We start from the raw sequence: 22,592 nt of genomic DNA, 5'->3' as shown, positions 1-22,592 counted from the left end.
CCTTTTCATATTAAAATATAATAAATTAATGAGTGTTGAATGAAAGATGAATCTCGTTTTCCTTTTGTCATCTACCTTTGTCATCTACATCTACCAGAGAAATAGCGAGGCATGGCGTCTACATCCACACAAACACCACAATTATATCAATTATATCTTGAGGTTATCTTGAGATGATTTCGGGGTTTAGCGTCACCGCGGCCCGGTCCTCGACCAGGCCTCTTTTGGTTACACACCCCCAGGAAGCAGCTCGTAGCAGCTGTCTAACTCCCTGGTACTTATTTACTGCTAGGTAACAGGGGCATCAGGGTAAAAATACTGACCATTTCTTTCCGCCTCCGCCGGGGATCGAACCCGGAACCTCAGGACTACGAATCCGAAGCGATGTCCACTCAGCTGTGCGGAAACAAATGCGCAGTTTTTCACCCTGATGTCCCTGTTACCTGGCAGTAAATAGGTACCTGGGAGTTAAACAGCTGTTACGAGCTGCTTCCTGGGGGTGTGTAACTGGTGCACTACACCAGTGCACTACACCAGTGCACTACACCAGTGCACTACACCAGTGCACTACACCAGTACACTACACCAGTGCACTACACCAGTGCACTACACCAGTGCACTACACCAGTGCACTACACCAGTGCACTACACCAGTACACTACACCAGTACACTACACCAGTGCACTACACCAGTACACTACACCAGTGCACTACACCAGTGCACTACACCAGTGCACTACACCCGTACACTACACCAGTGCACTACACCAGTGCACTACACCAGTGCACTACACCAGTGCACTACACCAGTGCACTACACCAGTGCACTACACCAGTGCACTACACCAGTGCACTACACCAGTGCACTACACCAGTGCGTCACCCAAGCATATCCCACCTGTCCACCAGCGCACCACAGATGAGAAACTCCTCCACCACACTAACCTTACCTTAGAAAATATTCAATAGTAAACCAGACGACGACGAAGGACTCGATGTAGAAGAGGACCTCGGTGGCCTGGTGCTCGTAGTCCTCGACGGTGGACAGCACGCTCAGGGTCAGACAGATGAAGATCGTGCAGAACCTGCAGGACAACGGAAATAACACGTCAACACTGTTGCTTATAAACGTACTACTAAACGTACTACATACTTATAAACGTAGTATCGCGCTGATACTAACAGCGCGGTAACATATAAACGTTTGGAGTGGAATTTATACACGGTACAAGATCAATAACGGTGCCTAAGATAACGTTTTAAAACAAGAGGATTAAACAAGTTTTAGGGAAAAACAAAAGTGCCAACAGGTGCTAAGTTTTGGTATATGGGGAGGTAAAACTCATCAGCAGGTTGAAGGGTAAAACTCATCAGCAGGTTGAAGGGTAAAACTCATCAGCAGGTTGAAGGGTAAAACCCATCAGCAGGTTGAAGGGTAAAACTCATCAGCAGGTTGAAGGGTAAAACACATCAGCAGGTTGAAGGGTAAAACTCATCAGCAGGTTGAAGGGTAAAACACATCAGCAGGTTGAAGGGTAAAACACATCAGCAGGTTGAAGGGTAAAACTCATCAGCAGGTTGAAGGGTAAAACACATCAGCAGGTTGAAGGGTAAAACACATCAGCAGGTTGAAGGGTAAAACACATCAGCAGGTTGAAGGGTAAAACCCATCAGCAGGTTGAAGGGTAAAACACATCAGCAGGTTGAAGGGTAAAACACATCAGCAGGTTGAAGAGTAAAACACATCAGCACGTTGCAGGGTAAAACTCATCAGCAGGTTGAAGGGTAAAACTCATCAGCAGGTTGAAGGGTAAAACACATCAGCAGGTTGAAGGGTAAAACACATCAGCAGGTTGAAGGGTAAAACACATCAGCAGGTTGCAGGGTAAAACACATCAGCAGGTTGAAGGGTAAAACACATCAGCATGTTGCAGGGTAAAACTCATCAGCCGATGAGCAGGTTGACGACATGCAGCTCGTTGAGAACCCGAAATAACTTGTGATTTTCAGCCCTTTGAAGGTCCGAGGAATAACTCGAAACACCAGGCAACTTGAAATAAAGTCCCAGAAAGGTAACTTATGACGTGCGAGGAGGTGGCGAGCTGGTCTAAGGAGAATTTTATTACAATAAACCTGAGAGAAAATAATGTCCTCGACTTAAGGACTAGTCAGACAATTTTTTTATTACCAAATCTGAAAAATAAATTTAATAGAAACAATAATTCAGAGAACAAGACTTTACCCAAAATCAAAATCGCTGAACATAAGACATTTTAAGACTTAGTCCTTGCTCAGTAATTAAAGAACAAACTGCCATTAATCGTATAAATTAATTATGAATTACACATTCAAATACTATTCCGTATCTGAGCGCGCGCGCACACACACACACACACACACACTCACACACACACACACACACACACACACACACACACACACACACACACACACACACACACAAAAAAAAAAAAAAAAAAAACACTAAAACGACCACAATATATTTGGGCAGATTAGTATAGTAAGTTAAACGTGGTGCGCAATAACCGTAGAGTTGTGCGGGTTAAATATATTTTTTTCTAGTGATGGGTGATTTTAATGCTAGACACACTAGCCTGGGTGACACCAAAACAAACGGGAATGGCAGAGTCTTTGTAAAATACTTAAGAGATAATAACATGTCCGTATTCAACTTTGACTCCTCTAACGTCACACACCTCAGGGGTGGCAGGCTTGATTATGTCATTGGTCACGGCCTCATTGATAATGCTGTCGGAGGATCAATTGTTCATGAATTAGTTAGTGATCATTTTGCCATATTCAGTTCATACACTATCAATAATGTCAAACCCCTAAGCTTTGGAAAAAAAATAATTAATATCCCTGAAAATTTACACATGCTCTTCAAATTCCGCATTTCTGAATGGTATAACACTTACTGCTTTACTACCGTCAATGCATTATATGAGGACCTGGTCACTGAAGTAACCGCTTTTTATGACAATGTTGTAAAATCCGCAAGACCCAAACCAATGAGGAAGGGACAGAGGTGGTTCACTGACTCACGCCTTATGCCCCTGCATGACAGAGTTCTATTCCTAGCTGAGCAGTATAAAACACATAAAACAGCTGACACCCTCAACATATTTCTTAAAGCCAGCCGAGAGTTTAGAGAGCTAAAGGAACAGGTGTATAACCAGCACTGGGAACAGTTTCTGCAAGGCATCAATCATGCAACATCCTCATCCCAAATGTGGAATAAAATTAAAAAGATTTCTCGTCCTAGCAGTCGTCAACTTGATCACCATTCACCTGTAGACTATGCCGACATGCTGCTTCAGCAATATGCAAGCACTGCTAGTATAAGCAGCCTGCCCCTAGATGTGCAAAACTATCTGGCTAGTACTAAAATAAATCGTAACTTCAATATTGAAATTGCCTGTAGTGAAATAGGGCCTGATGATAACTATGGCATAACCCCCTTTGAAATTAAAAATGCACTCAAGAAAGGTAAGGCTACCTCTCCTGGAGAGGATGGCATCACATACAACACCATGAGAGTACTTGCTGAGCTGCCAAATAGCCCTTTGCTAGAATTGTTTAATCAAAGTCTAAGGCAGGGTGTTTTACCTGACCGCTGGACACAGGGACTCATAATACCCATACCCAAGCCTAATTCACAAAAATTTAGACCCATTTCTCTGACGTCGTGCATGTGCAAAGTTCTTGAGAGAATTATTCTCGACAGACTAATGTTTCAAATCAAGCCCCACCTTGCCCCTAACCTGTATGGTTTCCTTCCTGGAAGAAGCACACAAACTTGCTTTGCTGAGTATTTTATCAGAGGGGGACCAAACTCTCAGGCGGCATTTATTGATCTCCAAACTGCTTTTGATACAGCAAACAAAGAAATAATCCTAGAACAGCTAGCCTCTTTTGGAGTTAAGGGAAGACTGTTGACATGGCTCAGGGGGTACCTGAGTAACAGAACCGCCTCAGTCCTTTTCAAGGGGGTCAAAAGTAAACTCTGTGCACCCTTTGAGTTGGGTACACCCCAGGGTGGAGTGCTAAGTCCCACACTGTTCAATGTTCTGATGCACAAATTAACAATTGATATTCCCACACTACCTGACGAAGCCGTCATTTGTTATGCCGATGATATATGCATTGTTGCAAATTCCCAAACTAGACTGCAAGCTCTACTTGATTCATTCGCTGCTAAAAGCATTGAATGTGGTCTTGTTATCTCTATAACTAAATCCAGAGTTCTCCATCCCAAAGAGAAAACTCATGTCCCTATAGCTTTCAAGGTCAACAACCAGAACATTGAAACGTGTGGGCAGCACAAATACCTTGGAGTTGGTATTAACAGTGACATTGTAAATGATCTACACCGTAGGTTAAAAGAAAGACTAAAACCATTGAGAACACTTACTGGTAAGAATATTGGTATCAATATTAAATATGCTAGACTATTCTATATGATGTTTGTTAGATCTCTCGTTGATTATAATGCTCTGCACTTAATTAATTTCCCCTCCTCTGTGTTGGACAAACTTGAAGTAATACAGAACGAGGCCATGAGGATAATTCTTGGTGCCCCAAGATGCACAAGAATCATCAACATGAGGGAAGAACTGAAGTTTCCAACCATACTAGAGAGAATAATGCAAGTTAACACTACCTTCTGTCTTAAAGTCATGAGAGATCCTACATCTCCTACATTGCTCAGAGACAAATTATTTAGTGCTGTTAACACCCTTTTGACTGGTGCCGACATACCAACTCACTCCTTTTATGATAATTGGCTGAGAAACAATGCTTACAATCTCATTAAACTTAACATTCCTTTTAAGTGCAATCTACCAGTCTCTGATATTCCTCTTTATCTGTACCCCACCATTCAAGTATCATACACACCTGTCACCAAGAAAGATAATGAGAATCTTGCTCTACTCAAAGCTGTCACTCTTGAAACAATTGCCTCCTCCATCGAGAGTCTAAGATCTCACGAGCACTGTGTCTACACCGACGGCTCAGTCCAGTCTTCTACTGGACGGACTGCAGCGGCATGTAGGTTCTATAGAAATAATATTTGCACAAAGTCTGTCAGTGTCAGGCTAAACAACTGGCTGACCTCCACACAAGCAGAACTAGCAGCATTACATTTAGCAACCAGCACATTAAAAAATATTGGAGGAGGAATAATATTCTGCGATTCAAAGTCTGCTCTTCAAGCAATCGAAAACTTCTCTTGGAAGATCGACAGCAAGAACCTCATACTCCCAATTATAAATGACCTAATTGATGCACAGAGTAAAGGGTCTCGAATTTCCTTTGTATGGATACCTTCACACATAAATATAACCCATCATAATGAGACAGACATTGCAGCCAAATTAGCGTGTAACAAGTTTGAAGTTGAATTAGATCTAGGTATCCCTATCTCTGCTGTCAAAACTGTATTGGTCCAAACATTCAGATCTGATAGGAAAGAACTTACTGACTCCCAACGACCTGAAAGTACTAGTATAAAAAGCTATGATTTGTTCAGATCTGAAACCTACATCTATGGACAGCACAAAACGTCCACTAGACTGTGCGACACAGTGGTTGCAAGGATCAGGTTGGGTTACCGTTACCTGTGGCAGGTGGCTGCAGGTGACGGGTCTCCCAATCCTGAGCACTCCAGTTGCAAACTCTGTGAGCAGGAACTACGGCATGATCTCCCGCACTACATCACTGAATGCCCAATTATTAGACCTTTCAGACCAGTTGGCATGAGGTACCTGGAGCTTTGCAATTACTTTATTCACTCTCGTATTCTTGAAGATATCCTCACAGTATACCCAAAATTTGCCAGTGCAGGCTATTAAACACATGACTCTGTATGACTAACCATCCTGCGAGATGGGGACTTGTATTACCACTGCTACCTTATTCAATCTTGTGTTGTTGATATCCTCAAAATGCATCCGGAGTCTGCCAGTGCAGACCGCTAATCACATGCCTCTGTATGACTAACCATCCTGTGTGATGGGGATTTTATAGCATCACCTAGTTAGCTTTTTTGACACACTGTACTCCACTTCATATAGTCTAGGGTAGCTGCACTAATGCAGATGTACCTAATATGTTAATAAAAAAAAAAAAAAAAAAATTCTAGTGAAGAAGAAAACGCGTGCAGCCAACCACGCCAAACTTGTGTAATTTGTCTGACTAATATACATTTTGTGAAGTTGATGAAAAACCTGTTGGACAGACTGCTCCTTCAAGTTTTGAATTTCATCACTGCCAAGAAACTTTGGCTTTCCTACTTATCCAAGTTGCAAATTTTCCTATAAACGTATGGAGGGAAAATTTATCCAACTTATACCAGAGTACCAATAGTCTGGCTACAGAAGTCACGGTCATATGGTCTACATTCACGTTATAATTATTATTATTTTTATTATTATTATTATTATCTAACAGATAATAACTAAAATAAGACTTTGTTATGACTTACGACTACTGGCATAATGCATCTTCCGGGTTGGTTTACTCGCAGAGGAAAGCAACACAAACATATATTTGTGTTCATACAGGTGTTAAAGCAAATGTTTAAACAGCTGTCACACATCACAGATGTGGGAAACACCAAGACTGACAGGTTCAAGCAATGTGAAACAATATATATACGAGCAGTCACCAGAAGGGAGAGGGGAGGGGGGGGGGGGGGCGAACAGACATAGCAAGCTGCCTCATCAACACTAACTTAAAGTTGTTACGTTAATATAATGCAAGGTTCTCAATTAATAATAATAAATATTTTGTATCTATACAAAATACATTTGGAACCTGACATAGAGCGGAGTACTGGCAGGTACACGATGTAAATGACCTACAGCCACTAATACACAGATCGTTACAGTACACCCAACATTACTACATGACGATATGTAAGTGCACTACCCACGTCTTACCTACACCAGGCTGGGGTTTACCAAGACCTTGTGTGTCTTCGTACGAAACCTGTACGTCTTCCCTCCATCATGGCAGTTTAGTCTATATTTATTAAACAGCTTGCGAGTTTGAAGGCGCTACGGCGCTGTTACCGTCCTTCTAGCCCTTCAGAGCTCAGCAGGTGTTTAGTCAGTGCAAACTACGACGTCTTGGCTGAGGATAAGATGAACAGGTTTCGTAAGTGGACACGTGAGTGTCTGATAAATCCCGGACCTGACTTCAAACTGTGAGCAATCCAGAGGCGGCCTGAGTCTGGCTCCCAGCGACAAGTGAAGGAAGTGAAGTAAATTTGATCTTAGGAAAGTGGCTTGAGGAGCAGCTGATAACATTTGTGATCAGTGAGAAGCCGGACCCCGGACCCCAGACCCCAGACCCCAGACGCCCGGGACAGCAGACCCCGGGACCCCAGACCCCGGGACCCCAGACCCCCGGGACACCAGACCCCGAGACCCCAGACCCCCGGGACACCAGACCCCGAGACACCAGACCCCCGGGACACCAGACCCCCGGGACACCAGACCCCCGGGACACCAGACCCCGGGACACCAGACCCCGGGACACCAGACCCCGGGACACCAGACCCCGGGACACCAGACCCCGGGACACCAGACCCCGGGACACCAGACCCCCGGGACACCAGACCCCGGAACACCAGACCCTGGGACCCCAGACCCCGGGACACCAGACCCCGGGACACCAGCACCGTCAATCCTTCTCCCCCTTTACTATCTTATGACTTTCTTACCTATCAAAGCACCTTATGTCCGTGGCTCCTTATGTGCTGCTGGAGGGAGGGAGAGAAGGGAGGGAGAAGAAAGAATGAAGGAGGGAAGGAAGGGAGGGGAGGACGAATGGAGGGATGGAAGGAGAGAGGGGGAGGGAAGGAGGGGAAAATGGAAGAAGGAAGAGAGGGAGAGGAGGGGCAGGGGAAAGAGGGAAAAGATGAGAAATAGGAGACAGTGCTGAGGGAGAGGTGGAGTGATGTATGCAGAGATGTGGAGGCCGGGAGGGAAGGAGATAAGAGGCAGCAAGTGGATGATTGGGAGAGAGGAACGGAACGAGAAAGAAAGGGAGATAATTGCCAGGATAAAGCACCAAGCCAGTATAACTACTCAACCCCTGGCAGGACTGACCACACACTAACAGCTATGGAGACGGCGGTAGGCTAAGGTCGTGCCCAACCACGTAACACCATCATCGATTGAACACCGACTCGGCAAAACAGCAACGCCGTCACTGTACCCACCAGTACTGTACCCACTAAAAAAAAGTACCGAGGCAAAAAAAATTAAGGGAAGGGAAGAATTAACTGGATTGAAATTAAAAAGACTTAAAATCAAATTAAGTCTTAATCTTTCTAAGCCTCACACGGAACCTGTTATATGATTACTGGTTCTCAGGAGTTCACTGACTGTGGCCAATTTAACTCACAAGGTAATCATGAGGAGAAGCCGCTGACTATATAGTCATACACTGCCCAAACGTTATCGTCTCCAACACAGGTGTTCAACACAGTCCCACAGTCTGCCCAAACGAGGTACACAGGCAATTTCACCTCTGTGAGCCGGACTGGAGGAACTATGAACCTCCACGTTCAAACTGAAACTATTAACCTATATAGTACCTGGAGGAAATTTGACCTAATGCAACAATAGTATCCCACATTGCAATTATCACTGTCATTAGGAGGTAGGCGAAGGGGGGGGGGGGAGGGTAGGCCTAGCTAGGTGTGCCTGGCAGTTTGTTTTGTACCACAGACGTGGCAGCACATTTACAATGCTAACCAGCATATACACATTTCCTCTGAGATGTGTTGGGCATCATGAAGCAGGTTATCGAGTACACAACCACAAAACTAACTTACACATACTTACATAAACATGCACATATTTACGTGTAATTACGTCTCTTAATTTGACAGGGTAAAATAGCTGCTATAGCAAGTAAGGTGTTATTAAGCACTTAACCACACAGAAAGTGATTAAGCTGTTGTTAAAGGCTCAAGTTATAATTACATCACATAACTGATGCATTACAGAGTCACTCCTGGAGTACAGGTTCAGTAAGTCAAGTGTTGAAGTGTTCAGATAATATTTAGAGAGTTCAGCATATCCCAACCCAGATGGAGAGGAGGGCGGGGAGGCAGTGAGAGGAAGCCGTCGGCAGCCTGCAAGGTGAGTGCTGCCTCTCACAGCCTGCAAGGTGAGTGCTGCCTCTCACAGCCTACAAGGTCAGTGCTGCCTCTCACAGCCTACAAGGTCAGTGCTGCCTCTCACAGCCTACAAGGTCAGTGCTGCCTCTCACAGCCTACAAGGTCAGTGCTGCCTCTCACAGCCTACAAGGTCAGTGCTGCCTCTCACAGCCTACAAGGTCAGTGCTGCCTCTCACAGCCTACAAGGTCAGTGCTGCCTCTCACAGCCTACAAGGTCAGTGCTGCCTCTCACAGCCTGCAAGGTCAGTGCTGCCTCTCACAGCCTGCAAGGTCAGTGCTGCCTCTCACAGCCTGCAAGGTCAGTGCTGCCTCTCACAGCCTGCAAGGTCAGTGCTGCCTCTCACAGCCTGCAAGGTCAGTGCTGCCTCTCACAGCCTGCAAGGTCAGTGCTGCCTCTCACAGCCTGCAAGGTCAGTGCTGCCTCTCACAGCCTGCCAGGTCAGTGCTGCCTCTCACAGCCTGCCAGGTCAGTGCTGCCTCTCACAGCCTGCCAGGTCAGTGCTGCCTCTCACAGCCGTGGGTGAACAGTCTCCAGACTCCCCAGACTTACTCTCCAGTACACATACATCCGGCTAATACACACGCCTCCAGGTGTACTTACCCAGATAAGCTCCAACACTGGTTGGTGTTAATTAAGAAACGAACCAAACAAAGCTCTGAGTACGAACGTCTATATAACGCTTCCTTAACATTAATTACCTCGTGTGAACATATCCATCGAAACAACAAATATACTTGTGGCCCTGCGGGCCGCTCTAAGCAACAGCTTAGTGGACCAAACTCTCACAAGTCAAGCCTGGCCTCGGGCCGGGCGTGGGGAGTAGAAGGAGAAGAGGAACTCCCAGAAACCGATTATCCAGGTATCAACCAGGTATATGTGATTAACAAACGCAAATTTGGCATCATTTAATCACAGTTTATCCTCACTCAATAGGTTACTCTCAGGTAAATATCAGATAAGGCGAGAATGTCTGTGATTCCTGCAGTGTTGGAGACCAATCTATTGGAGTTATATGTCACAAATACTCTCTTCTTTTGCATGTTATATTGAATATACTCAATTCACCATAACCAGCAGGCAACGTGTCAATAACATGGTTGAAGATGTGATGACCAAACCACAACTCAGAAGATGGAGAAGCGACGATGTTTCGGTCAGTCCTGGACCATTATCACACACGACTTGGGACCGAAACGTCGTCGCTGGTCCATCTTGTGATGGGTGAGTTTGGTCATCAAAGCTCTGTATTCAACTTTAATGTGACATCCAGGAGACTACCAGAGCACCAGTAGTGAGATGAGACTAGGTGCACCGTGGGAGAGGGAGAGTAGAGGGAGGGAGAGAGAGAGACAGAGAGAGAGCAGAGGGTGGGAGGGGAAAGCTGATGACTGAACATTAAGAGTTAGCAGCACAATGCTCACATCTTTGACTACACACACACACACAATACGCTGGAAGACAGAAGAGTTAGGGGGGACATGATCACCACATTCAAGATTCTGAAGGGAATTGATAGGGCAGATAAAGACAGGATATTTAACACAAGGGGCACACGCACAAGGGGACACAGGTGGAAACTGAGTGCCCAAATGAGCCACAGAGACGTTAGCATTTTTTTTTCAGTGTCAGAATAGTTAATAAATGGAATGCACTAGGAAATGATGTGGTGGAGGCTGACTCCATACACAGTTTCAAATGTAGATATGATAGAGCCCAATAGGCTCAGGAATCTGTACACCAGTTGATTGACAGTTGAGAGGCGGGACCAAAGATCCAAAGCTCAACCCCCGCAAGCAGAATTAGGCGAGTACAATTAGGTGAGTACACACACACACACACACACACACACACACACACACACACACACACACACACACACACACACACACACACACACACACGAGAAAGAGAGATTCTCTTTCTCGGGACCCGGTGGCCGAGCGAACAGCACGCTGGGCACGTGATCCTGTGGTCCCGGGTTCGATCCCGGGCGCCGGCGAGAAACGATGGGCAGAGTTTCTTTCACCCTATGCCCCTGTTACCTAGCAGTAAATAGGTACCTGGGAGTTAGTCAGCTGTCACGGGCTGCTTCCTGGGTGTGGGTGCGTGTGCGCGCGTTTGTGTCCATGTGTGCGTGTTCGAAAAAAAGTTGTTTGACAGTTGAGAGGCGGGCCGAATTGCCAGAGCTCGACCCTCGCAAGCACAACTAGGTAAATACTAGAAGAAGGGGGGAGTAAAGAAGAAAGGGAAAGAAAACAGGTTCCTGAAATGAGATGTATGCCAAATTTTGTGAAATATTCGATGAAGGAACACAAACATTCATACCAAAACAGAGATGCAGGAACTGAAAACAGGATTGGTTCAACAGAAATTGTGAGAGGGGCCAGAGAGGCTAAGACAAGAAAATGGGTACAATATGGGAGGAGGCCTAACACGCAAACATACCACCATTACAATCAAGAAACAATTATACAATAGTGAGGAGAGAGAGAGGCAGAAAGGAACCTTGAGAAAGGTATAGCTGACAAAGGTAAAAGAGATCCAGGCCTTTTCTATAAATTCATTGAAAGCAAGCTGCATGTAAAGGATAAAATCCAGAAATTGAGAAATGGGAACAGGACTAATGAGAATGAAAAAGAAATAAAAGAAATGTGTGAAATGCTAAATGAACAGTTCCAAAGTGTTGTTTGTACAAAATGAGGGTTTTAGAGAGCCGGACCAAATACCAACTCCAGATCACACCATAGAATACATGGAGGTATCTCAAGACGAAGTGGAAAAAAGTACTCAAGGGGCTAGAAAGAAATACAGCAGTTGGACCTGATGGAGTTTCACCTTGGGTGCTGCGAGAATGTGCAACTGAGCTAAGCATTCCACTCTAATTAATATTCCTGACATCCTTGTGTACAGGAATCTTAGCAGTTATATGGAAAAGACAGTACCAATTTATAAAAATTATAAACGAGAGGAACCCCTAATTTATAGAAACCTCTCCTAACCTATAGAAACCTAGAAACCTAACAATCGTGGTAGTCAAAACACTAGAAAAAATAGTTAAGGCCAAACGAGTTGATAACGTAGAGAATAATGTCATAATAACGTAAGAGACGGTATGGTTTTTGAACAGGAAGATCCTGTGTAACAAATCTACTCAGCTTTTATGATAGAGCCACAGAGATACTACAGGAAAGAGGTGGTTGGGTTGACTGTGTCTATCTGGACCAAAACAGGCTTTTGACAGAGTCCCACACAAGAGGCTGTTCTGGAAACTGGAACATGCTGGAGGAGTGACAGGGAGACTTCTGACATGGATGAAAAACTTTCTAACTGACAGACAGATGAGAGCAGTAATCAGAGACAACGTATCTGACTGGAGGAGAGTTACTAGCGGACTACCACAGGGTTCAGTTCTTGCACCAGTAATGTTCATCGTCTATATAAACGATCTACCAGAAGGAATACAGAATTATATGAACATGTTTGCCGATGATGCTAAGATACTGGGGAAGACAGGAGACGCAGACGATTGTCTGCCCTTCAAATTGATTTACATAAAATAATTGCTTGGAGCAAGAAGTGGCAAATGGAATTCAATGTGAATAAATGCCATGTTATGGAGTGTGGAGTATGAGAAAATAGACCACACACAACTTACAAATTATGTGGCATGAAATTTCAGAATTCTAATAAAGAACGAGACCTGGGGTGGTTTTGGATAGTAAACAGACACCAGAGGAACACATAAGAACATTGTGAGGAGCGTATTCGTCGCTTTCCAACTTGAGACTTGCTGTTAATTATATGGATGATGAAATACTAAAAAAAAACTGTTCATAACTTTTGTGAGACCAAAATTGGAATATGCAGCAGTTGTATGGTGCCCAAATCTCAAGAAGCACACAAATGGCTTCAGGAAGTGAAAAACATGAGTTACGAGGAGAGACTAGAGGCGTTAAACATGCCAAAAATAGAAGATAGAAGAGAGTTAATATGATCACCACTCACAAAATACTAACAGGAATAAACCAAATTGAAAAAAAATCCTAAAACCAGCAACTCCACGAACAAGAGGACACAAATTCAAGCTAAGGAAAAAAAGGTGGCGAAATATTAGAAAATTTTCTTTTGCGAATAGAGTGGTAGACGCCTGGCACAACTACGGGCTCACCATAGCCAGTGCTACTCGGAACTTTTCTTCCTAGTATCTGAATCTAAAACAACAACAGATTGGAACAAGCTAAGTCAGGTGGTGGAGGCCAAAACCGTCAGTAATTTCAAAGAGTTACATGACAAAGAGTACTGGGAAGACGGGACACCACGAGCGTAGCTCTCATCCTGTAACTACACTTAGGTAATTACACTTAGGTAATTACACTTAGGTAATTACACACACACACACACACACACACACACACACACACACACACACACACACACACGAGAACAAATCATGATTCGTCATGATATAAATTTCAAGAGTTAATTTCAGCTTCATCCTGTTACTGACTAAAACTTAGCTCTAAATAAAGCTGGTCACGAATCGAAACTAACAATTATCTCATCAAATAAATGACTCCCAAGATTCATGCTTCACAGGAGCTGGTGCAGAATCAGAGCCCCAGAGCCCTAGTTTCACTAAGAACATATCACTCTTATTCTCATTTAGAAAGAACATAAAACAAAGACACTTGTTCCCTTCCGAGAATATCCACAACTGAACAACAATCTCTAATAATTATGTTCTATTTTGATAATGTCCCGAACAAAATGCGAGAGATTAATACTGAAACTAAACCAAACACAATGGGAAAAAATGTGTCATCCAGGTCCAGTCACCTACTTCAGAACAAGAAGGGCATGCACGAGGCAACACTCGCTCCTGATTGGCAGAGCGAAAATGGAAGAGCAGTGTGACGTCACAAGCTAATATTTACATTTGTTTGAGTTAAATAATCCGTTGCCGCAGGAAAGTGAGGGAAGGAGGAAGGGGGGGGGGGGGACATATCGACGTGTGCCAGCACCTTCACGAACCAACCGCCATCACCACTATCACCATCATTACCAGCATCACCATCACCACTAGTTACATCACAACCACCACTATCATTATCATGTACCAACCACCAGCACCATCAGGGCCCCCATCCACCAGTACCGTCACCATCAGTACCATCACCACCAGCATCATCATTATTACCATCACCACCACCACCAGCACCAACCACCATCACTGTCGCCAGCAGCACCATCAACCACTAGCACCACACAAATTCATTCACCTTCATTCATCTTTCCCTTCCATTATGTATTATAAGCAACACTTTCCTGGAGCGCTCATATTCCCCGGCTCCACTCTCCTATATCACGCACTTACCAGCGAGAGCGGGAGGGGAGGGAGGGACGTAGGAGTGACGTCACAGAGCGAGGGCGGGGCTAGGAGAATGACGTCACCGAGCGAGGTCGGGGCTAGGAGAATGACGTCACAGAGCGAGGGCGGGGCTAGGAGAATGACGTCAGAAAGATTTAGGCAATGGGACCTGGGAAAAAGCCAAACATCTTGGCCTCACCCAGGCATGGCGTCAGGAAAGTGGGCGGAGTCTAGCTATGACGTCATGAAAGTTAGCGGGGCTTGAGTCATGACGTCAGGAAAGTGGGCCGGGTTTAGCCACGTCAGCAATGTGGGGCGGGGTTTAGAAGTTACGTCACATCTTGGAGATTGGGGGAGGACTCTGATTGGTAGGTGGAGTCCATGACATTAAAAACCGTCTCCACGGCAAGATATCCTTGAGAAACGCACAGCCAGAGATAAAAATGAACGCTAGCCTGTTTTTATCACCTCTCCTTTACCAGTAAAATTATAATGTTGAGTATTAAATTCGAACACATTCTCAAGATCGTGGTGTTGAAGTGTAGGGTTCTAAGCGTGCCTATTAACATGTCTTTCCAATAAAAATTTAATACATGTACAAATAATTTAAATCACATAAATTACAATTTAAAACGCATAAATAATAATTTAAAACGCGGAAATAATAATTTAAAACTAGGAAATAATAATTTAAAACGCGGAAATAATCATTTAAAACGCGAAAATAATAATTTATAATAATATATAATAATATAGATAGATATAATATATAATAATATAGATAGAAATAATATATAATAATATAGATAGAAATAATATATAATAATATAGATATAAATAATATATAATAATATTTAATAGAAAATAATAACACGTAAAAACTGTTAACTTGAAAAATCTACGACAAGTTATATCAAATGAATTTTTCCATTTAACGGACAAGAATAAAATAATTTGTTAAAAAATTTTGATTCGCATATTTTAACTTTAAAACAATACTTCTTAGCTTTGTTATGTTCAACTTAAACTGAAAAATTCCCCGAACCTGTTCATCTTGAGGTGAGACTGCATATGTGCACTCCCCTCCCCCCTTCACCTACTTAACATTTAATAATGGGTCGGGAGAGTGTCGCGCAGAAGAGTTAGGGGAGACATGATTACCACATACAAAATTCTCAGTGGAAATTGACAGGATAGATAAGACATTATTTACCACGGGTGGTACTAGCACATAAGGACATAGGTGTAAACTTAGTACCCAAATGGGCCACAGAGACATCATAAATAATTTTATCAGTGTCAGTAGTTACTAAATGGAATGCATTAGGCAGTGTTGTGGTGGAGGCTGACTCCATACACAGATTCAAATGTAGATATGATAGAGCCCAGTAGGCTCAGGGACCTGTACATCAGTTGACTGACAGTTGAGAGGCGGGACCAAACAACCGAAGCTCAACCCCCCGCAAACACAATTATGTGAGTACACACACACACACACACACAGCATCATCACCCACATTACCTACACAACACCAAGCCATGTGTATATTTCCATGTGTATCTTAATACACATGGAAATATATTCCCCATATACATGCACAACGGCTCTACGAATATACTCATTACGATAGTACAAGAAATTCCGAGAGATTTTTTCTGTGTATATCCTTGCCACAGACATGGTCATTCATTTATACAATGATATAAAGCAACATATATACAATATATATACATTTTCTCCTCTCCTCCATAGACATCAAGAGCTGAGAGTTATTAAGCACTCAAATACAGAATGTGATTGAAAGTGTTTTTACTCACAGTCACACACATATATTTGTTCGAGGCTTAGAGCACTGAGGCGGTTAGATATCTGTAGCCATATTCACGAAGCAGTTACGCAAACACTTACGAACCTGGGGCCAGATTCACGAAGCAGTTACGCAAGCACTTACGAACCTGTGGCCAGATTCACGAAGCAGTTACGCAAGCACTTACGAACTTGTGGCCACATTCACGAAGCAGTTACGCAAGCACTTACGAACTTGTGGCCAGATTCACGAAGCAGTTACGCAAGCACTTACGAACCTGTGGCCAGATTCACGAAGCAGTTACGCAAGCACTTACGAACCTGGGACCAGATTCACGAAGCAGTTACGCAAGCACTTACGAACCTGTCAATCTTTTCTCAATCTTTGGCGGCTTTGTTTACAATTATTAAACAGTTAATGAGCTACAAAACACCAGAAGTCTGTTTATAACAGTAACAACAGTTGATTGGAAAGTTTTCATGCTTGAAAACTGTTTAATTAATGTAACCAAAGCCGTCAAAGATTGAGGAAAGATGTACAGGTTCGTAAGTTCATAGGGAGGGGAAGAGGAGGGGGGTGGACCCAGACATAAGCCACACCACTAACTTTATCAATATTACAGCTCCCCGGGGCGTCCTGACCTCCATCACTAATACAACAAAAATACAAGGACTCGAAATCTGCAACAAATACATCTTAATACAAGATCCCATTTTCTAATAACAAATTAGCTCCGTCTTGACCAGTGTGTAGTGAGAGTGAGCGTCTTGTGTCTAACTCCCACAGTCCTAAGTGTTCCAGTCTCTCCTACGAGAAAATGGAACATTCTTATAAGTGAAACAGGGCCTGACGGCTGAGTGGACAGCACTCGGGATTCGTAGTTCTGAGGTTCCGGGTTCGATCCCCGGTGGAGGCGGAAACAAATGGGCAGAGTTTCTTTCATGCTGATGCTCCTGTTCATCTAGCAGTAAATAGGTACCTGGGAGTTAGACAGCTGCTACGGGCTGCTTCCTGTGGGGTGGGGTGTAACCAAAAGGAGGCCTGGTCGAGGACCGGGCCGCGGGGACGCTAAGCCCCAAAATCATCTCAAGATAACTTTTCAGATGTTAGAAGTACGTCGAGGAATATGTTAATACATTACCCAAGCCAGGCCCTTCTCTTGATTTGCCTCAACGAACAGAACAAGGGGTGGCCTGCGGGCCTCTGCAAGCAACAGCCTGGTGGATCAAACTCTCACATGTCAAGCCTGGCCTCGGGCGGGACTTGGGGAATAGAAGAACTCCCAGAACCCCATCAGGCAGGTATCAACCAGGGTACCAAAACACACACAAACCCAAGCCACCCACCTAACCCACGCCACCCACCTAACCCAACCAAACATAATCTAGCCAACCTACGTATTTCAAAACGAGGATATTTGGAAGCCGCCATTTTGCATAGTGCCCTGTATTTCGTACGTTGTGGGTCAAAACGTACAAAACGAGGTGCATTAGCGTGTGGAGATGGGTCAATGGCAGCGCTTACGGCCAATAGTTTCCTTGTGAAAGTTTTAGGAATTCACATGAAATTAGCATAAACGCGTCGCTGGCACCAGCCTGAACCACAGCACTACCCTGGTCCAGCTCGTGGTCCAGCTCGTGGTCCAGCTCGTGGTCCAGCTCGTGGTCCAGCTCGTGGTCCAGCTCATGGTCCAGCTCGTGGTCCAGCTCGTGGTCCAGCTCGTGGTCCAGCTCGTGGTCCAGCTCGTGGTCCAGCTCGTGGTCCAGCTCGTGGTCCAGCTCGTGGTCCAGCTCGTGGTCCAGCTCGTGGTCCAGCTCGTGGTCCAGCTCGTGGTCCAGCTCGTGGTCCATCTCGTGGTCCATGCAGCTGCACAAGACTCAAGTCTACCATGCAGCCGAGGCTCGCATTACCAGGGACACGATCCGTCAAACAGCTACGAAACCTTTACATCTATCCTCAATCATGGAGACTTAATTTGCATTTATGAATCAACTGATGAACTCCGAAGCGCTACAAAGGTGTCCATACCGATAATACTCTGCCTAATGTCGCGTTGTTGTTGTTTTAGATATTGCTACTCAGAACGAAATATCCATGTAGCAAGGGCTAAGGCGAGCCCGTAAGAGCAATGTCGCGGCGCGTAGACTGTTTAATACAGACTGAACCACCACTGTCGAGGACAGATGTACAGGTTTCGTAAAGGGTCATGCTCAACCCTCAGGCTACCATTATTCAGTCTCGTCACGAGACTTCTCTCAAACTATTTGCTTCTTCACTGACCTCTTATGCCCAACCACTTGGGCTGGACGGTAGAGCGACGGTCTCGCTTCATGCAGGTCACCGTTCAATCCCCGACCGTCCAAGTGGTTGGGCATCATTCCTTCCCCCTGCTTGATACCTGCTTGATGGGGTACTGGGAGTTCTTCTACTCCCCAAGCCCGGCCCGAGGCCAGGCTTGACTTGTGAGAGCTTGGTCCACCAGGCTGTTGTTTTGGCGGCCCGCAGGCCCACATATCCTCCACAGCCCGGTTGGTTCGGCACTCCTTGAAGAAAACTATCGAGTTTTCTCCTGAAGATGTCTTCTCTTGATGATTTTCTCTTGTTTTCATTTGAAAAGTTTTCAAGAAAGTTTTTTCAAGAAAGTTTCTAGAAAGAAAGTTTTCTATCGAAAGCGTTTTCTCTTGAAGATCTGATTAATACCAGACCGTAATCTGGTACACCAGTGAGGAGAGGGGGAGGGACGCAAGATTTTACCGTCTATGCCATGACAGTAAAGTTATAGCTGATAGAATAATTCTAATTCTAACCCGTCTGAATATCTATAGAAAACTTCAAACCATTGTTCCGGCAATAGTTCTTGTATCTGGAGGCTGCTAGGTTGAATGGTCGTTGACCTGTGCAGACGAGGAGTCACAATAACGTGGCTGAAATATGTTGACCAAACCACACACTAGAAAGTGAAGGGACGACGACGTTTCGGTCCGTCATTCCGAAACCATTATTGACCATTCTCAAGTTAATTGTAACTATCAGAGGTCATTGACCTCTGATAGTCACGGTGTTCTCTGAGTGTGCTGCAACTGCGCCTCTGATCTACACACACTCTCTATCAGGTAATCATCTTCCAGTAATTATTATTTCATCGTGACTATTACACCCAGTCCTTCCAGCACCTTGTGTATGTGATGCCTCCTTTTTGTCCTTTGTTTACACAAGTGGGTACAGGAACGGACCGCTCGTGACTCCTGTTAGCAGGCTGAGAGAAGGTTGGTATACCTTCAGGTAGGACGGTAGAGAAGGTATACCTTAAGGTAGGTATACCTTAAGGTAGGACCGTTCAGAAGGTATACTCTTCCCATTGCTCATGGTAAGCCTTACCCACTAAAATCTGTGGGTTCCAGGGCCTAGAGATAGACCCTGGAACGCAACCCGAAATCGGCTAGTAAACCAGATACCCAATTACTGCTGGATAAACAGAGGCGAACAGTTGAGGACTGACGACCAGACAATCCACCAGTGGCCAGAAGTCGAACCTAGGGGTAATGACTCGCCGGGCGAATGTGTTACCACTGCGCCACCAGCTAATTCTCTCGTCTCCAGAGAACTTGTACTAACTTAAGAAAGTCCCAGTAACTTAAGAGTGTATTAGTGTGTTTTTTCAGATATCTGGACAGCCAAGAAAGTGGGAGGTGATCAGAAAGGATTATTCCAAGCGAGACGGCACAACAGTTTATATAAGTAGGACTTACTAGAATGGTATCTCCCGTACATTGAGAGCTTTAGGTAGAATCCAACCCCACTCTCTCATGTCCCTGCCCGATACTACTACCTGTGCTTTGTTCAGTCAAGGTAAGGTCCTCCCAGGTCAGTGATTGGATACTCCAGGTATACTCCAGGTATACTCCGGGTATACTCCGGGTATACTCCGGGTATACTCCGGGTATACTCCGGGTATACTCCAGTTATACTCCAATACGAAGGCTGTTATCGTGTGTTGGAGCACTTTACCCCCCCCCCCCCTTTAGGTGTTCCCCCCTGTGGGTCTGGACGGAGGGCCATTGTGTGTGTGGCCCAAATTGGTTAATTTATTGATTAATAATTTCCCCGATTGTATAATTATGAGAACAATGTTGTTATTTAACGGAAGGTATACCTGGAGGCGTTCTTCCCCAGCTGGTGACCCCAACGTTCTTCCCCAGCTGGCGACCCCAACGTTCTTCCCCAGCTGGCGACCCCAACGTTCTCCCCCAGCTGGCGACCCCAACGTTCTTCCCCAGCTGGCGACCCCAACGTTCTTCCCCAGCTGGCGACCCCAACGTTCTTCCCCAGCCGGCGACCCCAACGTTCTTCCCCAGCTGGCGACCCCAACGTTCTTCCCCAGCTGGCGACCCCAACGTTCTTCCCCAGCTGGCGCCCCCAACGTTCTTCCCCAGCTGGCGACCCCAACGTTCTTCCCCAGCTGGCGACCCCAACGTTCTTCCCCCAGCTGGCGACCCCAACGTTCTTCCCCAGCTGGCGACCCCAACGTTCTTCCCCAGCTGGCGACCCCAACGTTCTTCCCCAGCTGGCGACCCCAACGTTCTTCCCCCAGCTGGCGACCCCAACGTTCTTCCCCAGCTGGCGACCCCAACGTTCTTCCCCCAGCTGGCGACCCCAACGTTCTTCCCCAGCTGGCGACCCCAACGTTCTTCCCCAGCTGGCGACCCCAACGTTCTTCCCCCAGCTGGCGACCCCAACGTTCTTCCCCAGCTGGCGACCCCAACGTTCTCCCCCAGCTGGCGACCCCAACGTTCTTCCCCAGCTGGCGACCCAACGTTCTTCCCCAGCTGGCGACCCCAACGTTCTCCCCCAGCTGGCGACCCCAACGTTCTTCCCCAGCTGGCGACCCCAACGTTCTCCCCCAGCTGGCGACCCCAACGTTCTCCCCCAGCTGGCGACCCCAACGTTCTCCCCCAGCTGGCGACCCCAACGTTCTTCCCCAGCTGGCGACCCCAGCCTCGGACACTATGCCCGCATGAATGGAATTTTCTGGTAAAATATCGTTTATAATTTTTTCACGGCACCGCGTGTGATCATCCCGTCGATAACCTTACAACTTCTGTTTACACTGACGACTGACCCAGGAAACTGTTGGTTCCTCCCCAGTACGCTTACACTGTCGGATGACCCAGGAAACTACTGGTTCCTGCCCAAAACGCTTCTGAAATATGTTGACCTTAATCGCTGAGTGAATAGAGTATCGGAGCTCTGAGTACGATACCTACTCTTCCACGACCCATCTTTGTTTATAGCAAAGCACATTCCGGATAATCGGACGGAAAGGTCAAGACGCTGAACCGCCAGAAAATTACCGTACGCGGGCAGCCAGTTAAACAAAGGAACGCGAGTCAACCCCATCAACTGATGGGTATTTGGACGCTCAAGTCTTCTAAAAGTCTTACATTTCAGAGAACAAAAGAAAATAGACATGCGCATGATTTTTATAGTCGCATTCTTATCTCGCAAAAAAAAAAAAACTACTGCATAATATCTGTAATACACTATAAACCTTTTTAATATTATCACGCGAGCGAACACGCCATGTCTCCCACTCGAGCTTTACAATTTAATCTATGAGAAAATGTTATCATTAACGTGTCGTCGCGGTTAAGTTTCATAGTGGGACCCCACACCCGCCCGTCATTATGGCTGATGACTAGGCCTACACTTAGGGCTGATGACAAGGCCTACACTTAAGGCTGATGACAAGGCCTACACTTAGGGCTGATGACAAGGCCTACACTTAGGGCTGATGACAAGGCCTACACTTAGGGCTGATGACAAGGCCTACACTGACCGTTAAGGCCGATGACAAGGCCTACACTCACCATTAAGGCTGATGACAAGGCCTACACTGACCATTAAGGCTGATGACAAGGCCTACACTGACCATTAAGGCTGATGACAAGGCCTACACTGACCATTAAGGCTGATGACAAGGCCTACACTGACCATTAAGGCTGATGACAAGGCCTACACTGACCATTAAGGCTGATGACAAGGCCTACACTGACCATAAAGGCTGATGACAAGGCCTACACTGACCATAAAGGCTTATGACAAGGCCCACAAAGACATATCCATCAATTTTAACACACTGTGTATTAAAACTCGGTTTGTTCTCATATAGAAATTAACATTCTTATTCCTAAAAGTTTC

General features: G+C 45.4%; 1 protein-coding gene across 4 annotated transcripts in view; it reads right to left on the bottom strand.

The window, feature by feature from the left end:
* Positions 1-22,592, bottom strand: part of LOC123769351 (potassium voltage-gated channel subfamily KQT member 1) — an 874,235-nt gene that overhangs the window by 354,206 nt on the left and 497,437 nt on the right. For all 4 annotated transcript variants that reach the window (XR_011223844.1, XM_069309856.1, XM_069309857.1 and 1 more), the window contains exon 3: positions 951-1,085. Coding sequence is in view for 3 of the 4 variants with exons in the window: in XM_069309856.1 (XP_069165957.1) it covers positions 951-1,085 (135 nt within the window). In the remaining variant the exon portion in view is untranslated. The remainder of the gene's footprint in view (positions 1-950; positions 1,086-22,592) is intronic.

Source organism: Procambarus clarkii, chromosome 66, assembly GCF_040958095.1.
Source record: "Procambarus clarkii isolate CNS0578487 chromosome 66, FALCON_Pclarkii_2.0, whole genome shotgun sequence".
NCBI lineage: Eukaryota > Metazoa > Arthropoda > Malacostraca > Decapoda > Cambaridae > Procambarus > Procambarus clarkii.
This window is presented reverse-complemented; position numbering and strand designations above follow the sequence as displayed.